The following is a 24,980-nucleotide window of genomic DNA, read 5'->3' as shown; positions in this document are numbered from 1 at the left end:
AAGTATGTCTTTTCTTTAAACTGATTTTCACAATTGGAATTGTCCAGTGTAAGTACACAGATCTCCAGATTTTCTCTCAAATCCCCTGGTGAAATTAAATACTATTTCAATGAATCACTCTTGATTAACATTCATAATAGCTTTCTAGAAAGGAGTACATCCTTTATCAATGCTGTTCCCCTGCTGTGCCCCCCAACTTGCTTGCTTGATCTCCTTCCACACCTGGTTGGTCCAGTAATTTACACAAGCTGTTTTACAGCAATCTTTCTGTTTTGGTGGATTTTCAGTTTGGGTAAATACCCTCACCTAAAGGATTATTAGGAACACCATACCAATACTGTGTTTGACCCCCTTTCGCCTTCAGAACTGCCTTAATTCTACATGGCATTGATTCAACAAGGTGCTGAAAGCATTCTTTAGAAATGTTGGCCCATATTGATAGGATAGCATCTTGCAATTGATGGAGATTTGTGGGATGCACATCCAGGGCACGAAGCTCCCATTCCACCACATCCCAAAGATGCTCTATTGGGTTGAGATCTGGTGACTGTGGGGGCCATTTCAGTACAGTAAACTCATTGTCATGTTCAAGAAACCAATTTGAAATGATTCGAGCTTTGTGACATGGTGTATTATCCTGCTGGAAGTAGCCATCAGAGGATGGGTACATGGTGGTCATAAAGGGATGGACATGGTCAGAAACAATGCTCAGGTAGGCCGTGGCATTTAAACAATGCCCAATTGGCACTAAGGGGCCTAAAGTGTGCCAAGAAAACATCCCCCACACCATTACACCACCACCACCAGCCTGCACAGTGGTAACAAGGCATGATGGAGCCAAGTTCTCATTCTGTTTACGCCAAATTCTGACTCTACCATCTGAATGTCTCAACAGAAATCAAGACTCATCAGACCAGACAACATTTTTCCAGTCTTCAACTGTCCAATTTTGGTGAGCTCATGCAAATTGTAGCCTCTTTTTCCTATTTGTAGTGGAGATGAGTGGTACCCGGTGGGGTCTTCTGCTGTTGTAGCCCATCTGCCTTAAGGTTGTGTGTGCTGTGTCCTCACAAATGCTTTGCTGCATACCTCTGTTGTAACGAGTGGTTATTTCAGTCAAAGTTGCTCTTCCATCAGCTTGAATCAGTCGGCCCATTCTCCTCTGACCTCTAGCATCAACAAGGCTTTTTCACCCACAGGACTGCCGCATACTGGATGTTTTTCCCTTTTCACACCATTCTTTGTAAACCCTAGAAATGTTTGTGCGTGAAAATCCCAGTAACTGAGCAGATTGTGAAATACTCAGACCGGCCCGTCTGGCACCAACAACCATGCCACGCTCAAAATTGCTTAAATCACCTTTCTTTCCCATTCTGACATTCAGTTTGGAGTTCAGGAGATTGTCTTGACCAGGACCACACCCCTAAATGCATTGAAGCAACTGCCATGTGATTGGTTGTTTAGATAATTGCATTAATGAGAAATTGAACAGGTGTTCCTAATAATCCTTTAGGTGAGTGTATATTGTTTTGGTTTTCTCATTGTGTCTGGGCTACGTCCTATCAGGATAGCACTTTTTTTAGCTATTTTTTTTCAACTTTATTCCAAGTTTAAAATATTCAATACTAGGCTGGAAATTTTTTACAAGCTTTGATTAAATCAAACATTTTGACCTAGTCTTCAAAATCCTGCAAACTTTGAAAAACGCAATTATATCTCAGTAACTTTCAAAATCTGATGATAGAAACATAATTCTAAATTCAAAAGATTCTACATGTGGCTGTACAACTTTTTACAAACTTTGATTTAATCCACACAAAAAATCACACTGGGATTTTAGAAACATTTCGTAACTCTAAAAAAACTCTCTAACATGGAAAACTTTTAGAAAACATATATACAAACCTATCTTGTATTTTATTGGTGTAAAATAAATGACTGACTTTAAGGATGACGTTAAGGATGCAATAATGCACTTCTTGACTAACAAATCCTTTTAAACCTCCCATTTTGGGCTAAATGTGTTGTTCTATACATATGTTGTTATAAGCGTACAATCTTTAAGTGGAAATACTAACATACCCCAGTTGTCTGAAAGCCTGTGGTTTTGGGTGGGGTACAAGTTGTCACACACATGACGCAGAACAATATTTACAAGGACAGTTCTTGCACTTGTCAGTGGCACCTTTACCACTGGTGGCTAATAAAAGCGGAATACATATTTACCTCTCAGGTTTACCTAACAGTAGCCAGTGATTGTGAGTCGTGTGTGCAAAATGGGCCTTTGGTCATTAGGTTTTAAAAATGTAGTTTCATGACTGAGGTATAGTGATTCTACTTGGAGTGTACTCACTTAAATAACAAATTAAACAACAAATTAAACAACAAATTGCATCAAACCAAAATGGGATGTTTAGAACATATGTGCAAACATCCTGATGATTTATCTGGTGCGTATTTTCAAACCTTTAAATACACAGAGCATGGTTTGGAGTAAAGATCAAAGTCTGTTATAAAAATCTACCATAGCAATAAATAGATATCTTTACATGGATTTATTTCAAAATAAACCTCCAAACTACATTAAAAACAAACTACGCACTGTAAAGTCATTAAGAACGAAATCACAATGTTGTTTGTATTATAATGAGGGTTCGCTGTCCCAGATTTTATGAATGAATAAACCATACAGATCATAGATGACATCTGTCCACATCTATTTCCCGGCTAAGCGTCCTGTAAATGTACTAAGGATGGCTGTGTGCTTGTTGAAAACTAGTGGGAGCAGTGACTGACTTGTGTTAAAGTGCTTGATCAGATATACATCACACATTCTTAATGCAATACAACAGCCAGCTTGATACATTTGCTAATATTACTAATAAAGCTACTTAACATTCACCATGGTAAGACTAGCTATTTCCAACACGGAGTGTAACGGTCAACAATTGATTGTTTCAAGGTTTTTGAAACGTCACATCTCGAACGTCAAGTTTTCCACTAGTAATTCTGACTTAGGGTATTGCATGTGAATTGCGATTACTCAGACAGCACCTCAATGTAGAATAACTATGTTTTTTTTTTGTTTTTTTTTACTGGATAGGCCAATATTAGGTATTCTTACCAGAAGGCACTAAACTCTGTGCAAGTAAATGGAATGGATACACATAACTGTACAAAATATCAATTCCATTTCCTTGCATCCTGTCTCCTCAAAACAGATTTCAAGAGGAGCTCAGAAGTCCATCCTCTCAAAACTCTTCATCCAAAAATTCAAGGACATGCAAATTGAGTCAGTATTCCTTGGCCAACCCAAATAAAAGGGAAAAAGGGAGACAAATGTGCCTGTGGATAAAACAGAATTTTACTGTCAAAATGCAGACCAGAACTGATGTTTCACTATAACTAAACCTAAAACATCTGGTTCTGCCTTAATGTGATAGTCTACTCACCCTACTTGAGTATGGTTGGGGATTAGATTGTGAACATTGTGGGGTTTGGTTTTAAATAGGCAGGGTTCCTCAATTTTGTGATCATAGACATCAGTGGCGGTAAAAATAAACAGGAAATCCTCAAATCTCCTCACTCAAAACATTTCCTCCTCAAATAAAACCTTTTGCTTGAAGTTCCCCATTGACTAACATGCTAAAATGTTATAAATGTACCCTAAACAAGAGAAATCAGTGCATCTTTTGTTGCAATCCCTGTCAAGTTAGAAAAATACCCAGATTTTGCCAAGTTCCTGTTTGGAGTATTCTAGGAATCCTCCAACCAGAGGGTTGATTAAAAACCCTGGGAATTTACTGAAAACGTCTTAGAATGTTACAATCGTATTACAAGTGGCACTAATCCAACAACACCGCCACAGCCCAAAGGAAGAAGCGAACTCTTACAGTGTGTGTGTATTGTAGATAGAAGGACATGTGATTGTATCTTTGAAATGTCATAGATCCGTCTCTGTACAACTACAAATCTAATAGAGAAGGGTTTTCTCCGGCACCCTCCAGGGGTGCGACGTCTGAATGGAAGTCCATGTGCACACGCCCACTTGTGCTAGCACCGCCAAGGGGTGGAAAGATGCCTCCAACCGATCTGGACTGGGCTTCACCCTGTTCTCTGGTCTGCGGCTGGGAGTCTGTCGGGATGGTGGCTGTCCCATTCACCAATGTCCCGTTCCTGCCCTCCGGCACAGCGTCCAGCTTTCCTTCCTCCACCCCTGCTTTCCGTTTCTCTGCTTTCGTTTTGAACATCAGATGGTGAGCTGCAAACCAGGGGCGAGTGATAGAATATGGTAACTATACTGCATTGGAGAAAGACAGCGTGTCAAATTTTTGTAATTCATAATTTGTGGATTCAAATAAAGTTCACTATCGTTCAAAAGTTAGAAATGTCATTGTTTGAAAGAAAAGTTCATTTTTGGTCTATTAAAATAACATCAAATTGATCAGAAATACAATGTAGACATTGTTAATAGTTTTAATTGAGTATTGTAACTGGAAACGGCAGATTATTTTTTATGGAATATCTACATAGGCTTAGTGAGGCCCATTATCAGCAACCATCACTCCTGTGTTCCAATGGCACATTGGGTTTGATAATCCAAGTTTATCATTTAAAAATGCTTACTGATCATAAGAAAACCCTTTCACAATTATTTTAGCACAGAAAACTGTTGTGCTGATTAAAGAAGCAATAAAACTGGTCTTCTTTAGACTTGTTCAGTATCTTCAGCATCAGCGTTTGAGGGTTCAATTACAGGCTAAAATCTTCCAGAAACAAAGAACTTTCTTCTGAAACACATCAGTCTTTTCTTGTGCAATTCCATGTGAGAAATCGACATAAATGTTATACTTTTCGTACAACGCTGTGTACTACTCCCTTCACAGAACAGCACTGGCTCTAACCAGAATAGAAGCAGCAGTGGGAGGCCCACAACTGAGCAAGAGGACAAATACATTAGTGTAGACAACCACACAGGTCCACAACTGGCAGCTTCATTAAATTGCACCACAAAACACTAGTCTCAACTCAACATCAACAGTGAAGAGGCGACTCAAGGACGCTGGCCTTCTAGGCAGAGCTCTTCCTCTGTCCAGTGTCTGTGCTCTTTTGTCCACCTTAATCTTTTCTTTTTATTAGCCGGTCTGAGATATGGCTTTTTCTTTGCAACTCTGCATAGAAGGCCAGCACCCCAGAGTCGCCTCTTCTTTTCTTTCAAAAACAAGGAACAATTTAGGTGACGCCTATCTTTTGAACGGAAATGTCCATTTGTGTGTAAGACCTTACTTAAGCAGTCAGCCACCTCCTTCAATGCCTTCCTCTTGCAGCAGGCTCGACACAGGTTGAACACACACTTATTACCCTATAGGAATAGAGGGGAGGGGCATGAGGAGATGCTCCACCAACTGGGAAACTGACAGCGTTGACTGACTTACAGAGTCTACTCACCTTAGGGTTTCCACACTGTTCACACTTGATGTACTTCTCTGTAGAGAACAACAGGGAACCATATTCAACTTTCTATACAAACACAGTAGATTTATATCCGAATCGTTTTCATTTCAGTTATGGACCTTTCCCTTCATCAGTTCTATAAATGGGTCAACAAGAATACATTTAATATTTACAAATCAAACAGCATAACAGGCTTACGTCTCTGCTCGCTACAGAAGTTCTTGTATGGGTTTCTGGCTTTCTTCTTCTGCTGATTTTTTGAAAGGCCATCGATCTGCCCGTCCGAGTCCTGGGACAATGACCTCTTGTGACACACTGTCTTCACTTCTGACCCCAAACGCCCGTTGCCATTAGCCACCGGATCTTTGGACCTGAGGGAAGATACAGTCGCGGTCCCATTAAGACATTTTTAAGAGTAAATGACTTTAAATGGCTGTCATATCCACTGACAGTCTTTTGTCCCATGTTATGCCCTGTAGTCTTTCAACTTATTTTTTCTTTCTGAGTTTAATCAGTTTAAGGTGACCATCTGACTATACTAACAATCTTGAGATTAAACTCACACTGGTCTGATGTAAGGCTGACAGATCCAATGAGGGAATGGCAGCGTGCCCCCCTGCCTCGCCTTCTCGCCTCCATTGGCAATTTCTTCCTGTTACAATGAAACAAAACCAGATCAGATGAATCAGATGGCAACACAGGGGAATCAGATGGCAACACAGGGGAATCAGATGGCAACACAGGGGAATCAGATGGCAACACAGGGGAATCAGATGGCAACACAGGGGAATCAGATGGCAACACAGGGGAATCAGATGGCAACACAGGGGAATCAGATGGCAACACAGGGGAATCAGATGGCAACAGGCCGCAGAGGGGCAGGAGGATCTGTTCGCACCTGGCAGCGGATCTTCAGCTGTCGGCTGACCTCGGCCAGACCCTGCACGTTCTTCACCTTGCCCAGCTCCTCCCTGAGGTCCTGGTGGATCTGCAGTCTGAGTGGCGGAGGGAAGGAGAGTGTCATAACAATGACTGTGTCTGTGAGAAACTGTTGTACAGACGGGAGGCCCTGTGTGGTGGGGGGGTGAGTGACATACGTGTGGTGCCAGAGCTTGAAGAGGTGAGCCCTGACGTAGGACAGGGTACACGGGGGGTGAGTGACATACGTGTGGTGCCAGAGCTTGAAGAGGTGAGCCCTGACGTAGGACAGGGTACACGGGGGGTGAGTGACATACGTGTGGTGCCAGAGCTTGAAGAGGTGAGCCCTGACGTAGGACAGGGTACACGGGGGGTGAGTGACATACGTGTGGTGCCAGAGCTTGAAGAGGTGAGCCCTGACGTAGGACAGGGTACACGGGGGGTGAGTGACATACGTGTGGTGCCAGAGCTTGAAGAGGTGAGCCCTGACGTAGGACAGGGTACACGGGGGGTGAGTGACATACGTGTGGTGCCAGAGCTTGAAGAGGTGAGCCCTGACGTAGGACAGGGTACACGGGGGGTGAGTGACATACGTGTGGTGCCAGAGCTTGAAGAGGTGAGCCCTGACGTAGGACAGGGTACACGGGGGGTGAGTGACATACGTGTGGTGCCAGAGCTTGAAGAGGTGAGCCCTGACGTAGGACAGGGTACACGGGGGGTGAGTGACATACGTGTGGTGCCAGAGCTTGAAGAGGTGAGCCCTGACGTAGGACAGGGTACACGGGGGGTGAGTGACATACGTGTGGTGCCAGAGCTTGAAGAGGTGAGCCCTGACGTAGGACAGGGTACACGGGGGGTGCTGGTGGACCACCTCCAGGTACTCCTCAGCCATCTCCCATACAGGAGGACTACGCCCCTCGAACAGCGCCGGGTTGTGGAGGTTGCCCTCTGTCAACACACACACACAATGTAGCGGGAGGCCCAGTGTTCATTTGGGACCAGTATTCACCATGTGCTACGGATTGCTCTGTGCGTGTGTGCGCGTGTCTACCTGCGCTCATCACCCCCTGTACTCCGGTCTCCTTCATGCACTGCTCCACGTCGCTCAGGTGATGGATGTTGCCGTTAGCAAACACCGGGATGTTGACGGCTTCCCTATAGCAACCACACGGAGCAGTCATGTGATCAGCACGAAGACAACAGAAACCAAGATGGACTAGAGTACAGTGGAACAGCAGCACCACAGCTGGCCACATAGTTGCCTAACACAGTCCTTGACTATTTATGCTATCGACTGCTTACCGTACAGCCTTGATGTGCTCCCAACTAGCCACGCCCGTCGAGGGTCCTTTCTGGTCCTTGGTCCGACCGTGAACGGTCAGCAACTGAGACGGAGGACGGCGGCGTCTGGTTTATTTTTGGTCATTTTTCACAGAGGTTTAAAATGGTGTGTGTGTCTGCGTGTGTCAGTCTCACCTGGCAGCCAGCCTTCTCCAGCATCTGAGCGTACTGAACAGTCCTCTCAATCTCGCTGAACACACGGATCTTACATGTGATGGGGACAGAGATTTTCTCGTTGGCTAGCGTGACTGCAGAGAAGCATGGGGAAAGACTGTTTACGATACGCATGTCAGGCTGGCAGGAAACTCATGGGACTTCTAATCCACCATCTCTCTTGGCATAACTCACCCATTTTCTCCAACAGATCCCATTCGTCCTGGAGGAAGACTCCATAGTGCCCTAAAAGAAGGAAGTAGTTAAAAACACTGTTAGCCCAAATGAGTCACACACCCTCAAAAAGCATAAGATTAACATCCACTGTTCTGGGTTCTATAGTTGGAAACATAAGATTAGCATGCTTGATAAGTTGTTTTTGTTTAAAAGATATATTACACATTAAAATGAATAGATTTACACCAAATCCACCCTAACAGCCAGTATAGAGTAATTTTTCTATTTGTTTGGCAAGTAATATGGAGCTGTGCTTTGGGGTACTGCTTCTTTATCCTTATTAATGTATTCCATGTGAATCTGGTGATGACAGGGTTCCCCCGTTCAGAGACGTCCATCTCAGAAGTTGTTCGGTTTCAGGCCCATCATGTAGCCTCGTATTACAAGGTTCTGACCACTAGATGGTGCCGTTTCTGATAAACCAGCACACTCATTGATTCAGAGATTGCCAGTTACACACTGACTTTACCATGATGGTTTGGATTCAAAAAGAGGAACGGGTTACAATCAGAACTGATGGAAAAAGAAAGGAATCAAAAAACAATATGAGATAAAACTTTCACACAGAAGGCAAGTGTAATATAAGTGTAATATACCAAAACCAAGCCACCTCTACTAGGGATGGGCACGGATAGTCGAATACACAATATTTATTTAGTATTCGAAAACTTGTGTCTGTATTCGATGAACCCCAATTTTTTTGTTATATGTATTTTGGTTGAAATAAATAGACTTGAATGTTAAAATTCCAATTCCAATTTTTACATAAGATGATATACCATGAAATGTTTTAAAAGTATAATGTTTTAACTAACATGGGCTCCTCCACACGTGTTTGTTGTTTACGGTCCTCAATCAAAGTGGTAGTAGTGTGGTCAGACCCAGTCAGTCAGAATGATGCAATATATGCTTCTTAGCCTACTCTTAGCAAGTGGATGAAAGTCAACTAATTCAAGGGAAGATAGAATATATTTACTCAATTAATGTTACCTCCGAACATTTTTTTTGGCTAGCTTAGCTAACTAGCTTCTCTAGACTCTTTCATCCAATGATCTCAATGTTGTGTGTTGATTAATATTGTCTTCTAGTTCTGTAGTTTTGCGTGTCAACCACACAGCTTCCTCCATATACACGCAGTCGCTTTTTTAATCACACCAACGGCCATTGAGCCGATGTTACATGAGAACAGGGGTGTGAAGGTGACCAGTAGGCTTGATACTGTCCACCCTTGCTGTCTTGCCAGGTGGGCTCTCATCGCCACTGGGATGCCCTCCCTCCAATGCCTTTTGGGGGCGGAGTCACTGGCTTGTTGTCATCTCTCTGTTGTGCACTTGTGCAATTGGGCTGTACTCTGCTGGCAATACTCTGCCCTCATTCAGGGTGTTTGCGGTTGGTGGGTGTCCCTTTGGTTGATGCCTGGCAATGTGGGTGGATTGATTTCCTGCCTGTTGGGCCCTGTCTCAGTCCAAAGGTCTTACGATGCTATATTACTGTGCTGGGGAAGTAGGGTCAGTTCTCCTTGTCCACTAAGTTGTCCTTCTCCACTATAAATCCTTGTTGATATGAGAAATGGATTTTCTGAATTTTCCCAGTCTCCTCCCGTTTTAAACTTAGGAGGGCATGAGGTCCTGGCCCACACCTGCGGAGTACCTGGCTTGAGAGACCCATTGCTGTCCCTGTCCAAAGTCCTCCTGGTTGTGTTGCAGATCAAGATGATACCTGACGATTTCAGCTGCCACTGTGCTGACACCTCCTCCCTCCCCCGTGTTGTCCCTGTCCTTGTCCATCTGGTCATGCTTCTGACCTGGACTAAGTTTAAATAGACTCTGGATTTAGCCCACATGTATTTATTAATTATTACAATTGGACTCATAATATTTCACCCGGCACAGCCAGAAGAGGACTGGTCACCCCTCTGAGCCTCGGTCCTCTCTAGGTTTCTTCCTAAATTTTGGCCTTCTTAGGGAGTTTTTCCTAGCCACTGAAAAACAACACTACTGTTGTTTCCTCCTTGGGGTTTAAGGCCGGGTTTTAACTGTAAAAGCACATTGTGACAACTGCTGTTGTAAAAAGGGCTTACAACAACACATACTATTCGGATAGTAAAATATGGCCCAATGCACATCCCTAACCTCTACCCCATTAACTACCCCACCTCTACCTCATATGACCAATGCTCATATGGCTCCACCAACTGTAGCAGCACATCAACTATATCATTTGGAATGTAGCAACATCATTGCAATTGAAGATGCACTGAAGAATTGCAGAATGAGTAGTGCTTAATGTTTTAATGGACAAATAAAACAAGGCTTCACTTAGCATTGACCCTAACAAATAGACCAATCATCTCACCTCTCTTAGCAATCATCTGAGGGCATCCAAGGTTGAGGTCGATGGCGTCACAGTGGTCTTGTGCCAGCAGACATGCCTTGACAAACACCTCTGGGTCGTTGGCGCAGAACTGGAAGGAAACAAGTTCAGAAATGAGCAACCTTTAATATGTGCTAGGAAATGGATTGATTTCCAGGGTTTCGTTGTCCCGATAAACATTTATAAACTTTAAAAAATCACAATGACTCCGATGTTATTGTGAAAGTCAATGGGAAAACTGAAATCACCCTTGATGTAGCTCAGAATTCCATTGACTAGACATATTGAATAAGTCCTACCTTTATTGCAAATCTGTTGAGAACTTTGTGACAAGTATCGTATTTATTTCGGGTCTGTTCTTCCTATTCAATCCAAATGTGTGCATACAAACTGCTCTTCTCAATCCTAACACACCAATGTTAGAACCTGCTTTCGAGGACAGCGCAGTGCCTGCCCATTCTCAGAGTGAAACCTAACCTTTACAAAGCCCATCCCACACTATTGCCTCGACCATGACCAGGCAATAGTGTGTTGTTAAACTAGGGGTTCCTGGCAGTGATGGGTGGAACGGTTTGCTGTTATGAATATGTGCCACTCCGTGGATTCGCCCCTGTACTGTATGCGATGATGTAGGCTAGAACAAGAACCATGACCACGATGTAAAGTTTTAGGTTGTCGCAAAAATACTTGCTAGAGAAAACCATAATCGCGAAGACATATATAATTTAGCTAATGCAAACTGAAAGTGTTCCCTTATCTGCAACCTCGTGTCCCTTCAAGAAGAAACGTGAGACTCTACAGGGTCATCACTGACAGGTAAGATGGTAAAACTGAGAATTGCATTGTTCTGTACAGTAAAAGTTAGTTGAATATACATTTGAACACTTAAAAACAACACTCATTTTCTAAGCATTTATATGAAGACCATAATCTGTAAATTGCGTTCTTTTGACGTTTATTGTATTGGGGATATATGGCCTAATATACAGCACACTAAATAAACAGCAATGTACATACCAACCTAGAGTCTGGTACTCTTACGCAAACGTTACTGTGATACAAATGAAAATGTTAAAACAGCATGATAGTTTCCAGGCCATATTGACTCAGTCCTAGCTTGACCAAGACCTGTGGGATGTCGGGGTCAAACTCCCAACCTTCTGGTTCCTGAGTGAACCTTTGAACCATGTCAATGGCCTCGGTCTTCCTCCCTCACTCCTCACCTGTGTAATAAGTGGCCTGTCTTCCTCCCTCACTCCTCACCTGTGTAATAAGTGGCCTGTCTTCCTCCCTCACTCCTCACCTGTGTAATAAGTGGCCTGTCTTCCTCCCTCACTCCTCACCTGTGTAATAAGTGGCCTGTCTTCCTCCCTCACTCCTCACCTGTGTAATAAGTGGCCTGTCTTCGGGGCACACTTCACTGTACAGGTTGTCTCTCCGGTAATTGGCGTCCCGCACGAACACCTGCGCGTGCATCATGGGGGTGTAGCACAGCTCGGCGCCATGGCGGCGGCTCAGGAGACGCCAAGCCAGCTCGCTCTGGTCCACCATGGGTGCGACGACGTAACGCGCTCCCTTCAGCGTGGTCCTCCAGAACTCAAAGCCTTGTAGCTTTGTAGCCGCCATGACCAACTTGGCTGCCTGGCGGGACAGAGGGAGAAAACGTTGTTATGGAAACAATATGAGGAATACTTGTAACTGATACTAGGTAGCATTTGGTACAGCCAGTTGAAAGAGGATTTTCTACACTATAGTTATGGAACTGATGAATTAAGAGTCTCTAAACAATTTTCTACGGTAGGACGTTTGGTTATGGTGACAGTGATTTCGTCATCCATTGCTACCTCTGCCCAAGCTCACATTTCCCGCATGCATTTACAGAGGGCATGACATGGTGTTTCTGAATGAGAATGTGACATGTAAATAGTTCAAATGGACAAGTAAAATCACAAAAACATTTAAACGACATTACTCAAAGCTAGAAAAAAAAAACAAGATCCACGAATTTTCACGATCGTTTGTTTAGGTTCATGTACCACCGGTACAGTACTTGAGTTGTCAGAATAGCACATGATTCATGGCTAGCTAGCTCGCACACACAGCAAAAGGCCCGTATATATGCTTTAGACTCAACAATTAAATGTATGTCAATTATACTCGAGAGAAAATGTATAACATTTTATAAAAACATTTAGAAATACAAAATAACAATTACCTGTAAGAGAGAGATGTTTTAGAATGTACTACTTGCTGTCCTCAACAGTGGGTCAACTGCAAGTGGAACAGTCAAATATGACCGACGGGAAACAACACGTGTCAAATGTTTCGTTCTTAGACTACTTTTTCTAAAAACATGTGTCCGTTAACTACATTTTTTGTGTTGTAAGCTTTTTCTCTGTTAAGTTGCTGTGGTATGCACACCAAGATGTTTTAACTGACAAAATATTATACATTTTATTTTTTAAGAACGGGTGGACAAAAAAGATCACGTGTGAATAAAAAACACTAGAGGGCAGTAAATACTAAACCTAGCCACAACACAATTTTACCATGTAATTAAAATGTCATGCCAGTAACTGTCCTGAAATTGCAATGCATTATGACATACAATTATATGATGTTGAGTGTGTATTAAGATTAAAAATAGAGGAGGACACATTGAGGCTTATAATGTTCTAAAATGTTAAGATGTGATCCAAGCCTAACTGAAACGTTTGAAACATACCCAGATTTCGTCTATTAAGTCTGTCTGCAGCCCCAATTACCAGTGGCCACCAGTTTCCCATCTTGTGATAATTTGCTGTAATTGTATCAGCAGTGATGCTCTGATGTCAACAATACAGTGATATTGTCCATGTCGGAGAGGAGATGGGGGAGGGGGGCGGGGGATGAGAAGAGACAGTTTCCCTGGGAGAACCTGTTGTGTGTGTGTGTGTATGTAAATTGGGAGGGGGTAAATGGGGGAGGTGTAGAAGGGAAGGATTGGAGTGTAAATTGAGAGGGGTGGCTGGGGACATGGTGTTAAAAACACAAATATCAATATGAATAGATTGTAATGTGCTCTGCCAACTAGCCATTTCTTTGTCTCTCTGTTTCTTACTCACTGTCTTTGAATCACTCTCTCCTTATTTCTTTTTTCCAGTTTTATCCAAGCCATTTAAGGAATACAAAGCAGCAAGTATATCCATGTCTGTATACCTAACACCCATTGTACGTATCACCCTGTTATCAAATGAAATACATGATAAAGGAAAGCCTTTGCACAAGGCCACAATGTAGGTCAGTAAGCTACAGCAGGGTGCTTACAAAGAGTTTGATTCCCATTGTGGGCGAGTATGAAAAAAATATAGGAACATGTATTCATTCACCACTGAATAACAGCCTGTACTAATTGCCGTAAATGTAACTTTGGACTGTATTTGGATATGCATATTGTATGTACATATCATACATAATCACCTTGGTAACATTCTATAATCGCCTTGGTAACATATCCGGACGTATAAAGGAGCCCAGCGGTTGTTGGTCAAAGAAAGAGATTTGTCTGTCACCAGTCACCAGAGATATGGTGGTCCTAGGGTCAGCCCCATAGCAACCAACCCAGCAACCGCCAATACTGCCCGTTTTGAAAGCATTGTTTATGATGTTATGACCTCAACCTCGTATAATGGGGGATGGTACCCACTGTAAAGGTTGGAAAGAGTCTCAAGGGCTCTGAAAGGGTAGGCTAAGATTCTGCAGAGTTCACAATGCCATTATCCCCCCCTCCTGTCCAGCTAAGCCGAATGGCACACGCTTCATAGTATGGTGCCTGTTGTATTCCATAGATGGAGCCCTGTGACATGGGAACTAATGAATTGAAGTTATGTGTGTGTGTGTGTGTGTGTGTGGGGACATAACGGTGGGTGACACCAACATGTGACTCTTTGTAAACATTCAGAGTAATAGTTTTCAAACCAGGCTAGAACCTGAGGTAGATTTATTAGGATGAGAGGATGGGCGGAGTCTATGCCAGGTCTAAGCAGCTCATTTTTTAAGGCCAATATTATGTTGCTGAGGACCTTTGGTGTTGTTGAGGGACAACCATGTACTGTAAATTGATGTGTGACACCCCTTGTACTATGGGTGTCAATGCTAATGGTGAAGTTAGCATGGCTCTGTTATATCAGAAGGTTGACAGACTTCCCTATTCAACCACACACTACACTTGTCCATACATTTGATTGGCCTATCCGTCCATTCTTTTAGGCTCTGGAAGCAGTCATGGGAAACTGTGTCATACCAAAGAAGACCATCAGACCAACAGATCAATAATCCAATCATTATTCAAATGAATGCTTTGTTGTGGTTCACAAAACACCGTTGATTGTAAATTAATGGACCGCTAACAATAGACAACTTACAAGAGACAGCTGAGGGGAGGCAGCTGAGGGGAGGCAGCTGAAAGAGAGATGGGTATAGAGAGACAGTTAAAGAGAGACAGCTGAAAGAGAGATGGGTATAGAGAGACAGTTAAAGAGAGACAGCTGAAAGAGAGACAGGTATAGAGAGAAAGTTAAAGAGAAACAGGGTAAAGAGAGACAGGTATAGAGAGACAGTTAAAGAGAGACAGCTGAAAGTAAGACGGGTATAGAGAGACAGCTGATTTGAGACAGCTAAATAGAGACAGCTGAAGAGGATGTCATGATCCAACTTCACATCAATCCCCCCTTTACTACAATTTTTCACTTGAGCCAACATGCAAATATAACTGTAACATAAATGATTTTTTTGACATAAAATATCTCAACATCAGTTAGAATAGAAATCCCAATTTAACAACAGTCAGTAGTGACATAACAACATCTGACAGCTTTTTCCTTTTTAACTTCATCATCTAAATATAATTCAGCCAGCTATCTCTGTCCAAGGCCCTCAGCATTGATGACAAAATCGACGCATGGCTCCATCTCATTTGTCCAAAGTGGGTTCCTCCCCTCATGTCGCCTCACCTTCCAGTCCACTAATTCTAAAAGCACAGCTCATAATATAGAACTCAATCAGAAAGGACATTTCAACTGTCTGCTTTGTTTCCCAGATCACTATAATACAGGCAGACAGATGGCAAGAAGAAAAGAGGAAGGGACTGTGAACTATAAGGATGCAGCCTTTCTGTCTGGGAGGTCTCATGCTATTTGCTGTGTCATGGTGAGGTAATCTAACATGAAGTCCAGTCTCTGCTGCAGTGTGTGTGTTTGCGTGTTTCTGTGTGTGTGTGTGTGGGGGGGGGGGGGGGTTGGCGCTAGGGAGGATGTCACAGAAATCAACAGGAAATAGACTTCACACTGCCAGATCTTGACGCAGCTGCCTGTCACTGATGAGGATCCAGAATCACTAACTCAATCCAGACTGGTCTGGGAAATATGAATAGCACTGTCAGAGAATGAAACTAGGGTCAAGATATAGCCATATCCAAGCAGGAAAGACATCTGTTAAATTATGAACAGTTACATTTCTATATTGTAAACTAGAAAATATTTTATCAGAATGAAAGTATATAAAATGAATTAAAATATTGGGACAGTATAAAATAAATGAATAAGAGGGTACATTTAGATTTCTTTGTTTTAATCTACAACCATTTTTACAAAAAAGGTGGGAGGCTGTGTAAAATGTAAAGAAAAACAGATTTAAACCCTATATTAAATAGAAAATAGTGCAAAGACAACATATCAATTGATGAAATTAAGAAATGTTATTGTTAAACTTTGAACTTGATGCCCGCAACACGTTTCAAAAAAGCTGTGAAAAAGGCAAGAAAAGACTGGATAAGAAAACCTAGGCTAATTGGCAACAGGTCAGTAACATGATTAGGAATAAAAAAGCATCCCAGAGAGGATGAGGCTTTCAGAAGTAAAGATGGGGAGGGGTTTACCACTCTGTTAAAGTCTGTGCAGGCAAATAGTACAACAATTTAAGAATGATGTTTCTCAAAGTAAAATTGCAAAGAGTTTGGGGATCTCGTCATCTACGGTACATAATATAATAAAAAAATTAAGAAATCTCTGTACGCAAGGGACAAGGCCGAAAACCAATATTGGATGGCCGTGATCTCCGGGTGCTCAGGAGTAGAAAACTGTCCTGTGGTCTAAAAAATCCAGATGTGAAATTATTTTTGGGAATCAATGATGCTGTGTCCACCGGCCTAAAGAGGAGAGGGACCATCCGGCTTGCTATCAGCGCACAGTTCAAAAGCCAGCATCCGTGATGGTATTGGGGTGTATTAGTGCACATGGCATAGGTGACTTGCATTTCTGTGAAGACATAAATGCTGAACAATATATACAGGTCAATATATGTCATCCAGACCAACTTTTTTCAGGGAAGGCCTTGCTTATTATAGCAACATAAACTACATTCTGCACGTATTACAACAGCATGGCTCCTTAGTGAAAGAGTCCGGGTGCTAAACTGGCCTACCTGCAGTCCAGACCTGTCACCCATTGAAAACATTTGGTGCATAATCAAACAAAAATTATGAAAAAAGGGACATTGAACTGTTGAGCAGCTTAAATGTTACATCAAGCAAGAATGGGAAAACACTTCACTTTCAAAATTATAGCAATTGGTTTTAGTTCCCAAACACTTACAGATAATCTTTAAAAGAAGAGGTGATGCTACAAAGTGTTAATTTTTTCAAAAGTATTTTTCCTATTACTTAGTTTCAACATTTCATATGTTGTCTTTTTACTATTTTCAGTTAAATATAGGGATAAAATACATTGCTCCAAAAATGAAAGGAAGACATAATCATCACAGTATAACACCAAGTAAATTAAACTTCAGGGATATCTATCTGTCCAGTTAGGAAGCATAAGCGACTGTTTTGGTGTAAATGAAAGTGACAAAACGGTGCACTGGAGAGGCAACAGCAAGACAACCCCCAAAAAGAGAACGGTTTTGCAGGTGGTGGCCACAGACACTTGCTCTCTTCTTAAGCTTCCTGAGTGATTATTTTCTAGTTTTGTGTTTTGCTAGTGTCCATTTCACTACTGGTAGCATGAAGCAGTACCTTCAGGCCATTTAGGTTGCACAGGCAGACACTGTATTCTCCTCAAAGATGAGAGCAGGTTCATACGGAGCACGTAAAAGACATGAAAGAATCTGGAGACACTGTTGTGAACGTTATACTGCCCGCAACATCATCTGGCATGACTGGTTTGGTGGTGGGTCAGTAATAGTCTGGGGAGGCATATCCTTGGATGGTCGCACAGACCTCAACATGCTAGCCAACGGTACCCTGACTGCTGTTAGGCACCGGGATGAAATCCTCAGACCCATCGTCAGACCTTATGCTGGTGCAGTGGGCCCTGGGTTCCTCCTGGTGCAGGACAATGCCTGGCTTCATGTGGCCAAAGTGTGTAGGCAGTTCCTGGATGACAAAGGCAAGGATTCCATTGACTGGCCCTCACGTTCCCCACACCTGAATCCAATTTAGAACCTCTGACAACAATCTCCCCTATTCTTCATATGTATGGGCTATGGGGTAGGGTGGCAAGACGGAAGCCTTTACTTACAAAGAAAAACATCCAAGCCCAGCTGAAGTTTGCAAACACAAACATCATAATTCCAAAATGTATGTTTGGCACAAAAAACAACACTGCACATCACCCAAAGAACACCATACCCACAGTGAAGCATGGTGGTGGCAGCATCATGCTTTGGGGCTGTTTTTCTTCAGCTGGAACCGGGGCCTTAGTCAGGGTGGAGGGAATTATGAACAGTTCCAAATACCTGGCAATTTTGGCACAAAACCTTTATGGGTCCGTTAGAAAGCTGAAGATGAAGTTCACCTTTCAGCACGACAACGACCCAAAGCACACATCCAAATACGCAAAAGCATGACTTCACCAGAAGAAGACGTTTTGTAATGGCCCAACCAGAATCCAATTGAACATATGTGGGGTAATCTGAAGAGGGCTGTGCACAGGAGATGTCCTCGCAATCTGACAGATTTGGTGCGCTTTTGCAAAAAACTAATATTGCCACATCAAGATGTGCCAATGCTAATAGTCTCCTACCCAAAAAGAATGAGTGCTGTAATAAAATCAAAAAGCTTCAACAAAGTATTAGTTTAAGGGTGTGCACACTTATGCAACCAGATTTTTGTGAGTTTTTTATTTTTCCCCTCAAAGATTTCAGTTTGGTTTTCAATTTAATTGTTCATGTTATAGGTCACATTAAAGGTGGAGAATGCTCTGACTTATGATTTATATTTGTCTCATTCTTTAACATCACAAAAACTGCCATTTTCACAGGGGTGTGTAGGCTTTTTATAACCACTGTACATACACAAGTGCTTAAATGTTTGCATACCCTTGGAGAATTGGTAATATATGTCCCATTTGTATAGAAAACATGAGTAAGCAGACAAAACATTTTTTTTATGGGATTCACATTCAACTGTAGGTCATAACAGAATGGCACAATCATAAAACAAAGCATGGCAACAAAGAAAAAAATTAACTGACCCCTGTTCAAAACTGTGCATGCCCTTGATTCTTAATATTGTGTATTGCCCCCTTTAGCATCAATAACAGCGGGCAGTCATTTGTTATAGTTGTCTATGAGGCCCCGAATTCTTGCAGGTGGTATAGCTGCCCATTCATCTTGGCAAAATGCTTCCACGTCTTTGGTCGTCTTGCATGAACCGCACGATTGAGATCTCCCCAGAGTGGCTCAATGATATTAAGACTGTGATGGCTACTCCAAAATCTTCACCTTTTTCTGCTGTAACCACAGGGTCAAACTGGCCTTGTGCTTAGGGTCACTGTCATGCTGGAAAGTCTAAGAGTGTCCCATATGCAGCTCTGGCTCAGAAGAATGCAAATTGTCTGCCAGTATTTTCAGATAACATGCTGCATTCATCTTGCCATTTTCACATGATTCCCAGTGCGTTTAGAGTTCACAGACCCCTAAAACATCAATGAGATACCACCATGCTTCACAGTGGGGATGGTATTCTGTTCACTATAGGCCTTGTTGACCCTTCTCCAAACAAAACACTTATGGTTGTGACCATAATGCTCTATTTTGGTCTTGTCACTCCTAATTACAGTGTGCCAAAAGCTGTGAGGCATGTCAAGGTATTGTCGGGCATATTGTAACCAGGCTTTTTTGAGGCATTGGAGCAGTAAAGGTCTTCTTTCCGGCAACTCGACCATGCAGCTCACGTATCGTTGTATTGTGCTCCTTGAAACAACCACACCGTCTTTCTCCAGAGCAGCCTGTATTTCTCATGAGGTTACCTGTGGGTTTTTCTTTGTATCCCGAACAATTCATCTGGCAGTTTTGGCTGAAATCTTTCTTACTCTACCTGACCTTGGCTTATTGGTATCAAGAGATTCCTGAATTTTCCACTTCTTAATAAGTGATTGAACAGTACTGACTGGCATTTGCAAGGCCTTTGATATCCTTTTCCATCTTTATAAAGTTCCATTACCTTGTTACGCAGGTCCTTTGACAGTTCTTTTCTGCTCCCCATGGCTCAGTATCTAGCCTGCTCAGTCCATCCACGTGAGAGCTAACAAACTCATTGATTATTCATACACAGACACTAATTGCAATTGAAAAAGCCACAGGTGTGGGAAATGAACCTTTAATTGCCATTTTAAACTGTGTGTGTTACCTTGTGTGTCTGTAACAAGGCCAAACATTCAAGGGTATGTCAACTTTTGATCAGGGCCATTTGGGTGATTTCTGTTATAATTATGATTTAAAAAGGAGCCAAACAACTATGTGATAATAAATGTCTCACTATCCTTAAATCTTTTTTTTTTTTTTCATGATCAGTCATATATATTCAACATCAATGCCAAAATGTTCACAATTTGTGCCAGGGTAAACAAACTTATGAGCACAACTGTACACTTAATACTTGAACATTTTCTGCCCACTTCTATTTGCACATCTGGTGAAAATGAACAACTCCTTGTAAAAACCCCTTGTTAACCATGACAGTGTGTTTGGGGTTCATTGCGCTGCTGCCTGATAAATGGCTACATATTAGCTCATCCTGTTTTTTTGTCTGACTACTTTTCTCATCCGCCAATCCAACCTCTTTAGTTCTGCTGGTGAAATGTTTTTTGGTTAGTAATGGCTGACACATCCACGCCTACCTCCTGCTGTTTCATCTTAATGTAGAAAATATTTGATTTTGGCATGTCTAATGCAAAGGCTATGTCTTTGATCCTTCTGATATTTCCATGTACACTCACCTAAAGGATTATTAGGAACACCTGTTCAATTTCTCATTAATGCAATTATCTAATCAACCAATCACATGGCAGTTGCTTCAATGCAATTAGGGGTGTGGTCCTGGTCAAGACAATCTCCTGAACTTCAAACTGAATGTCAGAATGGGAAAGAAAGGTGATTTAAGCAATTTTGAGCGTGGCATGGTTGTTGGTGCCAGACGGGCCAGTCTGAATATTTCACAATCTGCTCAGTTACTGGGATTTTCTCGTACAACCATTTCTAGGGTTTACAAAGAATGGTGTGAAAAGGGAAAAACATCCAGTATGCGGCAGTCCTGTGGGCAAAAATGCCTTGTTGATGCTAGAGGTCAGAGGAGAATGGGCCGACTGATTCAAGCTGATAGAAGATCAAATTTGACTGAAATAACACTCGTTACAACCGAGGTATGCAGCAAAGCATTTGTGAAACCACAACACGCACAACCTTGAGGTGAATTGGCTACAACAGCAGAAGACCCCACCGGGTAACACTCATCTCCACTACAAATAGGAAAAAGAGGCTACAATATGCACCAGCTCACCAAAATTGGACAGTTGAAGACTGGAAAAATGTTGCCTGGTCTGATGAGTCTCGATTTCTGTTGAGACATTCAGATGGTAGAGTCAGAATTTGACATAAACAGAATGACAACATGGATCCATCATGCCTTGTTACCACTGTGCAGGTTGGTGGTGGTGGTGTAATGGTGTGGGGGATGTTTTCTTGGCACACTTTAGGCCCCTTAGTGCCAATTGGGCATTGTTTAAATGCCACGGCCTACCTGAGCATTGTTTCTGACCATGTCCATCCCTTTATGACCACCATGTACCCATCCTCTGATGGCTACTTCCAGCAGGATAATGCACCATGTCACAAAGCTTGAATCATTTCAAATTGGATTCTTGAACATGACAATGAGTTCACTGTACTGAAATGGCCCCCACAGTCACCAGATCTCAACCCAATAGAGCATCTTTGGGATGTGGTGGAACGGGAGCTTCGTGCCCTGGATGTGCATCCCACAAATCTCCAACTGCAAGATGCTATCCTATCAATATGGCCAACATTTCTAAAGAATGCTTTCAGCACCTTGCTGAATCAATGCCACGTAGAATTAAGGCATTTCTGAAGGCGAAAGGGGGTCAAACACAGTATTAGTATGGTGTTCCTAATAATCCTTTAGGTGAGTGTATATGATGGCTTGCTTGATGTACATTGACACTTTTTTTTTGCCCACATGTTGTCAGGTATCAGCAACATACTCCAAACAAAAAGCCTACAATCAAGACCAGACATTGACATTACTTTTGTGCATGAACTATGAATTAAAACAAAAACACCTGCCAAATAATAAACAGCTGTAAAGCCAGTTGTTTGTAACCTAAAATGGGGAACTATATTAAATAACATACAAAACTAGGTCATGTAAAATAACATACAAAACTGCTGTAACCTTGTAATGGTTCATGATGATGGACAAAAACACAAAGCAAATTAGTCATTGTACCATTTAAAATAATTTACCCAATCGTGGGAATACAGAGCCAAAAGAAAAAAACAAACATTTGTAGCAAATACCCGTGAAGTTCACTGTACATAAAGATTAACTCTCCTTTAAGAAGGAAAGTAATCTTTATTTGCTGCTGATATACACAAGCTAATTTCAATTTAAGATCCATTCTTCAATGCGAATTAGACAGCGTGGGGCACAAAAGCTATAGCACCTTGTTCCCTCCTTATGTTTCCCTTTGGCTCAGTCATTTGGTACCATACATGGGAAAGATACACTGCGCCATTCAATTTGAAAACTGGCCGAGGGGGCGGGGTAGAGGCAGAGGGGCTCCAGGAGCCCAAGTCCCATACGGAGCCTGTTTTACATGTGGTGACCCGAACCACTGGTCCAGAAACTGCCCACAGAACACTGCAGGGGGCAGAGGATACCCAAACCAAGGGGCAGCTCCAGTTCCCAACCCACACGCCGTCCCACCACCTAGTGCACCTGGCCAGTACCCACTCTCTTATGACGGAGGGTGGGACCAGGAATGACGGTTTACAGGGAGGGGAGGGGACAGCGGGGGAAAGGCAGACCCTATGCTGTCCCTGAATGTTGACGGGAGGGACTTCCCCTTTCTGGTTGACACAGGTGCCACTTTTTCCACCATCACTGTCCCTCCCGCCACAGGACTATTATCCTCCAAGACAGTGGAGGTTGTGGGGTTTGAAGGGGTGGGGCAGACTTTACCAGTGACGTTTCCCCTTAAAACTATACTAGGTAAACAGGCCCTCAGCCATCCGTATGTTGCCAAGAAAGCTAGCCCCCAGAGAAAACCACTCAGGGCAAAAGACCTGCGTAGCTGTCCCATCCCCCAATAAGAGCACCCAGAGCCGGTGACATCAAGATGCTAGAACCTCACAAAGGTCTGCAGAGAGCCCCAATCTGCTGCAGCTCCATGGATATAACCCTTCTTTCACAGCACAAAAAGTGAGAATGCTTCTGCTCTAAGAAAACGTGCTAGCAAAACTGAGCATCCTGGGCATGTTGCCTGGGAGGGGTGACACCCAGCTAGTTTTCACCAGTGTGTCCTGCGTGACTGTAGCCTATTTGTCATCATTGAATTGCATCATTCTATGCGTCATTCTATGCGTCACTCCTCGTATGTGGCGCTGAAGTGACCAGTGGAATGGAACATGGGCTTGAGTTTACTTGGCTTAGTAATGCGTCCAGTCCAATGCCGTTCAGTACAGTCCAGTACCATTCAGTCCAGTGCTGTTGAGTACAGTCCAGTGCCGTTCAGTACAGTCCAGTACAGTCCGGTACCATTCAGTCCAGTGCTGTTGAGTACAGTCCAGTTCTGTTGAGTACATTCCAGTGCCGTTCAGTACAGTCCAGTACTATTCAGTCCAGTGCCGTTCAGTCCAGTCCAGTACTGTTCAGTCCAGTCCAGTACCGTTCAGTACAGTCCAGTATAGTTCAGTCCAGTCTAGTACCGTTCAGTACAGTCCAGTGCCGTTCAGTACAGTCCAGTATCGTTCAGTACAGTCCAATATCGTTCAGTACAGTCCAATATCGTTCAGTCCAGTCCAGTGCCGTTCAGTACAGTGCAGTTCAGTACACTCCAGTGCTGTTCAGTACACTCCAGTGCTGTTCAGTATAGTCCAGTGCTGTTCAGTACAGTCCAGTGCAGGATTGGAGAGGCCCTTGGTTGCTCCGGCAGACGTACAAATACCAGGACCATAGTGGCTTAAGGCTTCCTCTATACACGTCTTGGTTCTGAACTACATGACCACTACCTGGAACGTAAGGGCCGACTGGGCAGATGCACGGCAACGTAGTGCTTCAAAAATGTAGGAATACCTTATAACTAACAACAAGTAAAGTATACAGTACTTCAAAACAATAGCATAACTCTGGTTGAAGGAAAGGCGGCTAAACTGTTACTCAGCTAGGACTCTTTCATTGGCTTTAACACGATTAAGGCACGTCCTGCAATATTATTGGTAAAACAGCAAGCCGACCATTTCTGCTTCTTTTAATGGCCACCCCAGGATCTTGTCGTTGATTTAGTGACTTCCCTGTTGCAGACAGACGGTAGAACTTTTCAATAGCATGGTACAACTCCACTCAGCCACATTGGCATAATGCCTGCCAATAGTGAAACTTAATTACCAACCCTACAATTTTTTGACAGGTGTGACCCGCTCACTTGAGACAGATTGGAGAACCATTGCAAGGCCTATTCACAACTGAAAATAGTAGAGATTAACTGTAAGGGGAAAAAATAGTACTGAATTACCTAAACATATCACTTTTGAAACAAATGGTAAAAATTACTATAATTTTCACTAGAATTACACCTAAAACATATTGTATACCCCTATATATGTCTTGCTGTTGTTGTAAATAGTTACTCAGGCTTAAAAAGGCGTGTAAAAATGTCAGTTTCCACTTTTTCATTTCAGACCCTCACAACGACAACAATGATCCATGAATTATAATTCTCATGACAGTTTGCATTCCTGTTGCTGCACGGTTCTCTTCCTACTATGGTCTGGTTCCTTTTAACCAGCACGTGAGAAGTCCTAACCTGTTGGATCCTGTTACACCCGCCTTCTAGGGTGTGTCAAATATCCCCCTCCACAGTGCATTGCATGCCCAAATATGACCTTTGTCTCAAAACAATAACACCCATAAGCAATGGCACCGTCTTAGTTTTTCAACCTCCAGCAAT

The 24,980-nt window shown here is 42.7% G+C and overlaps 1 protein-coding gene across 4 annotated transcripts; it reads right to left on the bottom strand.

Annotated features, from left to right (window-relative positions):
• Positions 1 to 1,854: 1,854 nt before the first annotated feature.
• dus1l (dihydrouridine synthase 1-like (S. cerevisiae)) lies at positions 1,855 to 12,779 on the bottom strand. 4 transcript variants are annotated; one of them, XM_034295657.1, is made up of 14 exons: positions 12,692 to 12,779; positions 11,860 to 12,117; positions 10,459 to 10,567; positions 8,062 to 8,112; positions 7,849 to 7,961; positions 7,675 to 7,757; positions 7,424 to 7,527; positions 6,828 to 7,320; positions 6,353 to 6,449; positions 6,018 to 6,106; positions 5,653 to 5,825; positions 5,449 to 5,486; positions 5,287 to 5,362; positions 1,855 to 4,261 (listed from the first exon to the last, which is right to left on the bottom strand). In XM_034295657.1, exons 2-14 carry the CDS (start codon positions 12,100 to 12,102, stop codon positions 3,966 to 3,968), a joined length of 1,965 nt encoding a protein of 654 aa, XP_034151548.1. In that variant the 5' UTR covers positions 12,103 to 12,117; positions 12,692 to 12,779; the 3' UTR covers positions 1,855 to 3,965. The 4 variants fall into 4 exon arrangements, with proteins under 4 accessions (XP_034151548.1, XP_034151549.1, XP_010903974.4 ...); XM_010905672.5 differs by having other exon boundaries at positions 1,856 to 4,261; positions 6,552 to 7,320; XM_034295659.1 differs by having other exon boundaries at positions 1,856 to 4,261; positions 7,173 to 7,320.
• Positions 12,780 to 24,980: the final 12,201 nt, after the last annotated feature.

The sequence above is a fragment of the Esox lucius genome, chromosome 11 (genome assembly GCF_011004845.1).
Source record: "Esox lucius isolate fEsoLuc1 chromosome 11, fEsoLuc1.pri, whole genome shotgun sequence".
Classification (NCBI taxonomy): Eukaryota; Metazoa; Chordata; class Actinopteri; order Esociformes; family Esocidae; genus Esox; species Esox lucius.
The sequence above is the reverse complement of the archived record's forward strand: the minus strand, read 5'-3'. Positions and strand labels throughout refer to the sequence as shown.

Excerpts from the sequence above, each read along its gene's own strand:
- dus1l (XM_010905672.5), bottom strand. The coding sequence starts at position 12,102 with ATGGCGGCTACAAAGCTACAAGGCTTTGAGTTCTGGAGGACCACGCTG. Across the intron at positions 10,568-11,859 it reads ACAGGCCACTTATTACACAG|TTCTGCGCCAACGACCCAGA; the intron begins GTGAGGAGTGAG and ends GTTTCCTTCCAG. Across the intron at positions 8,113-10,458 it reads TCAGATGATTGCTAAGAGAG|GGCACTATGGAGTCTTCCTC; the intron begins GTGAGATGATTG and ends TCCTTCTTTTAG.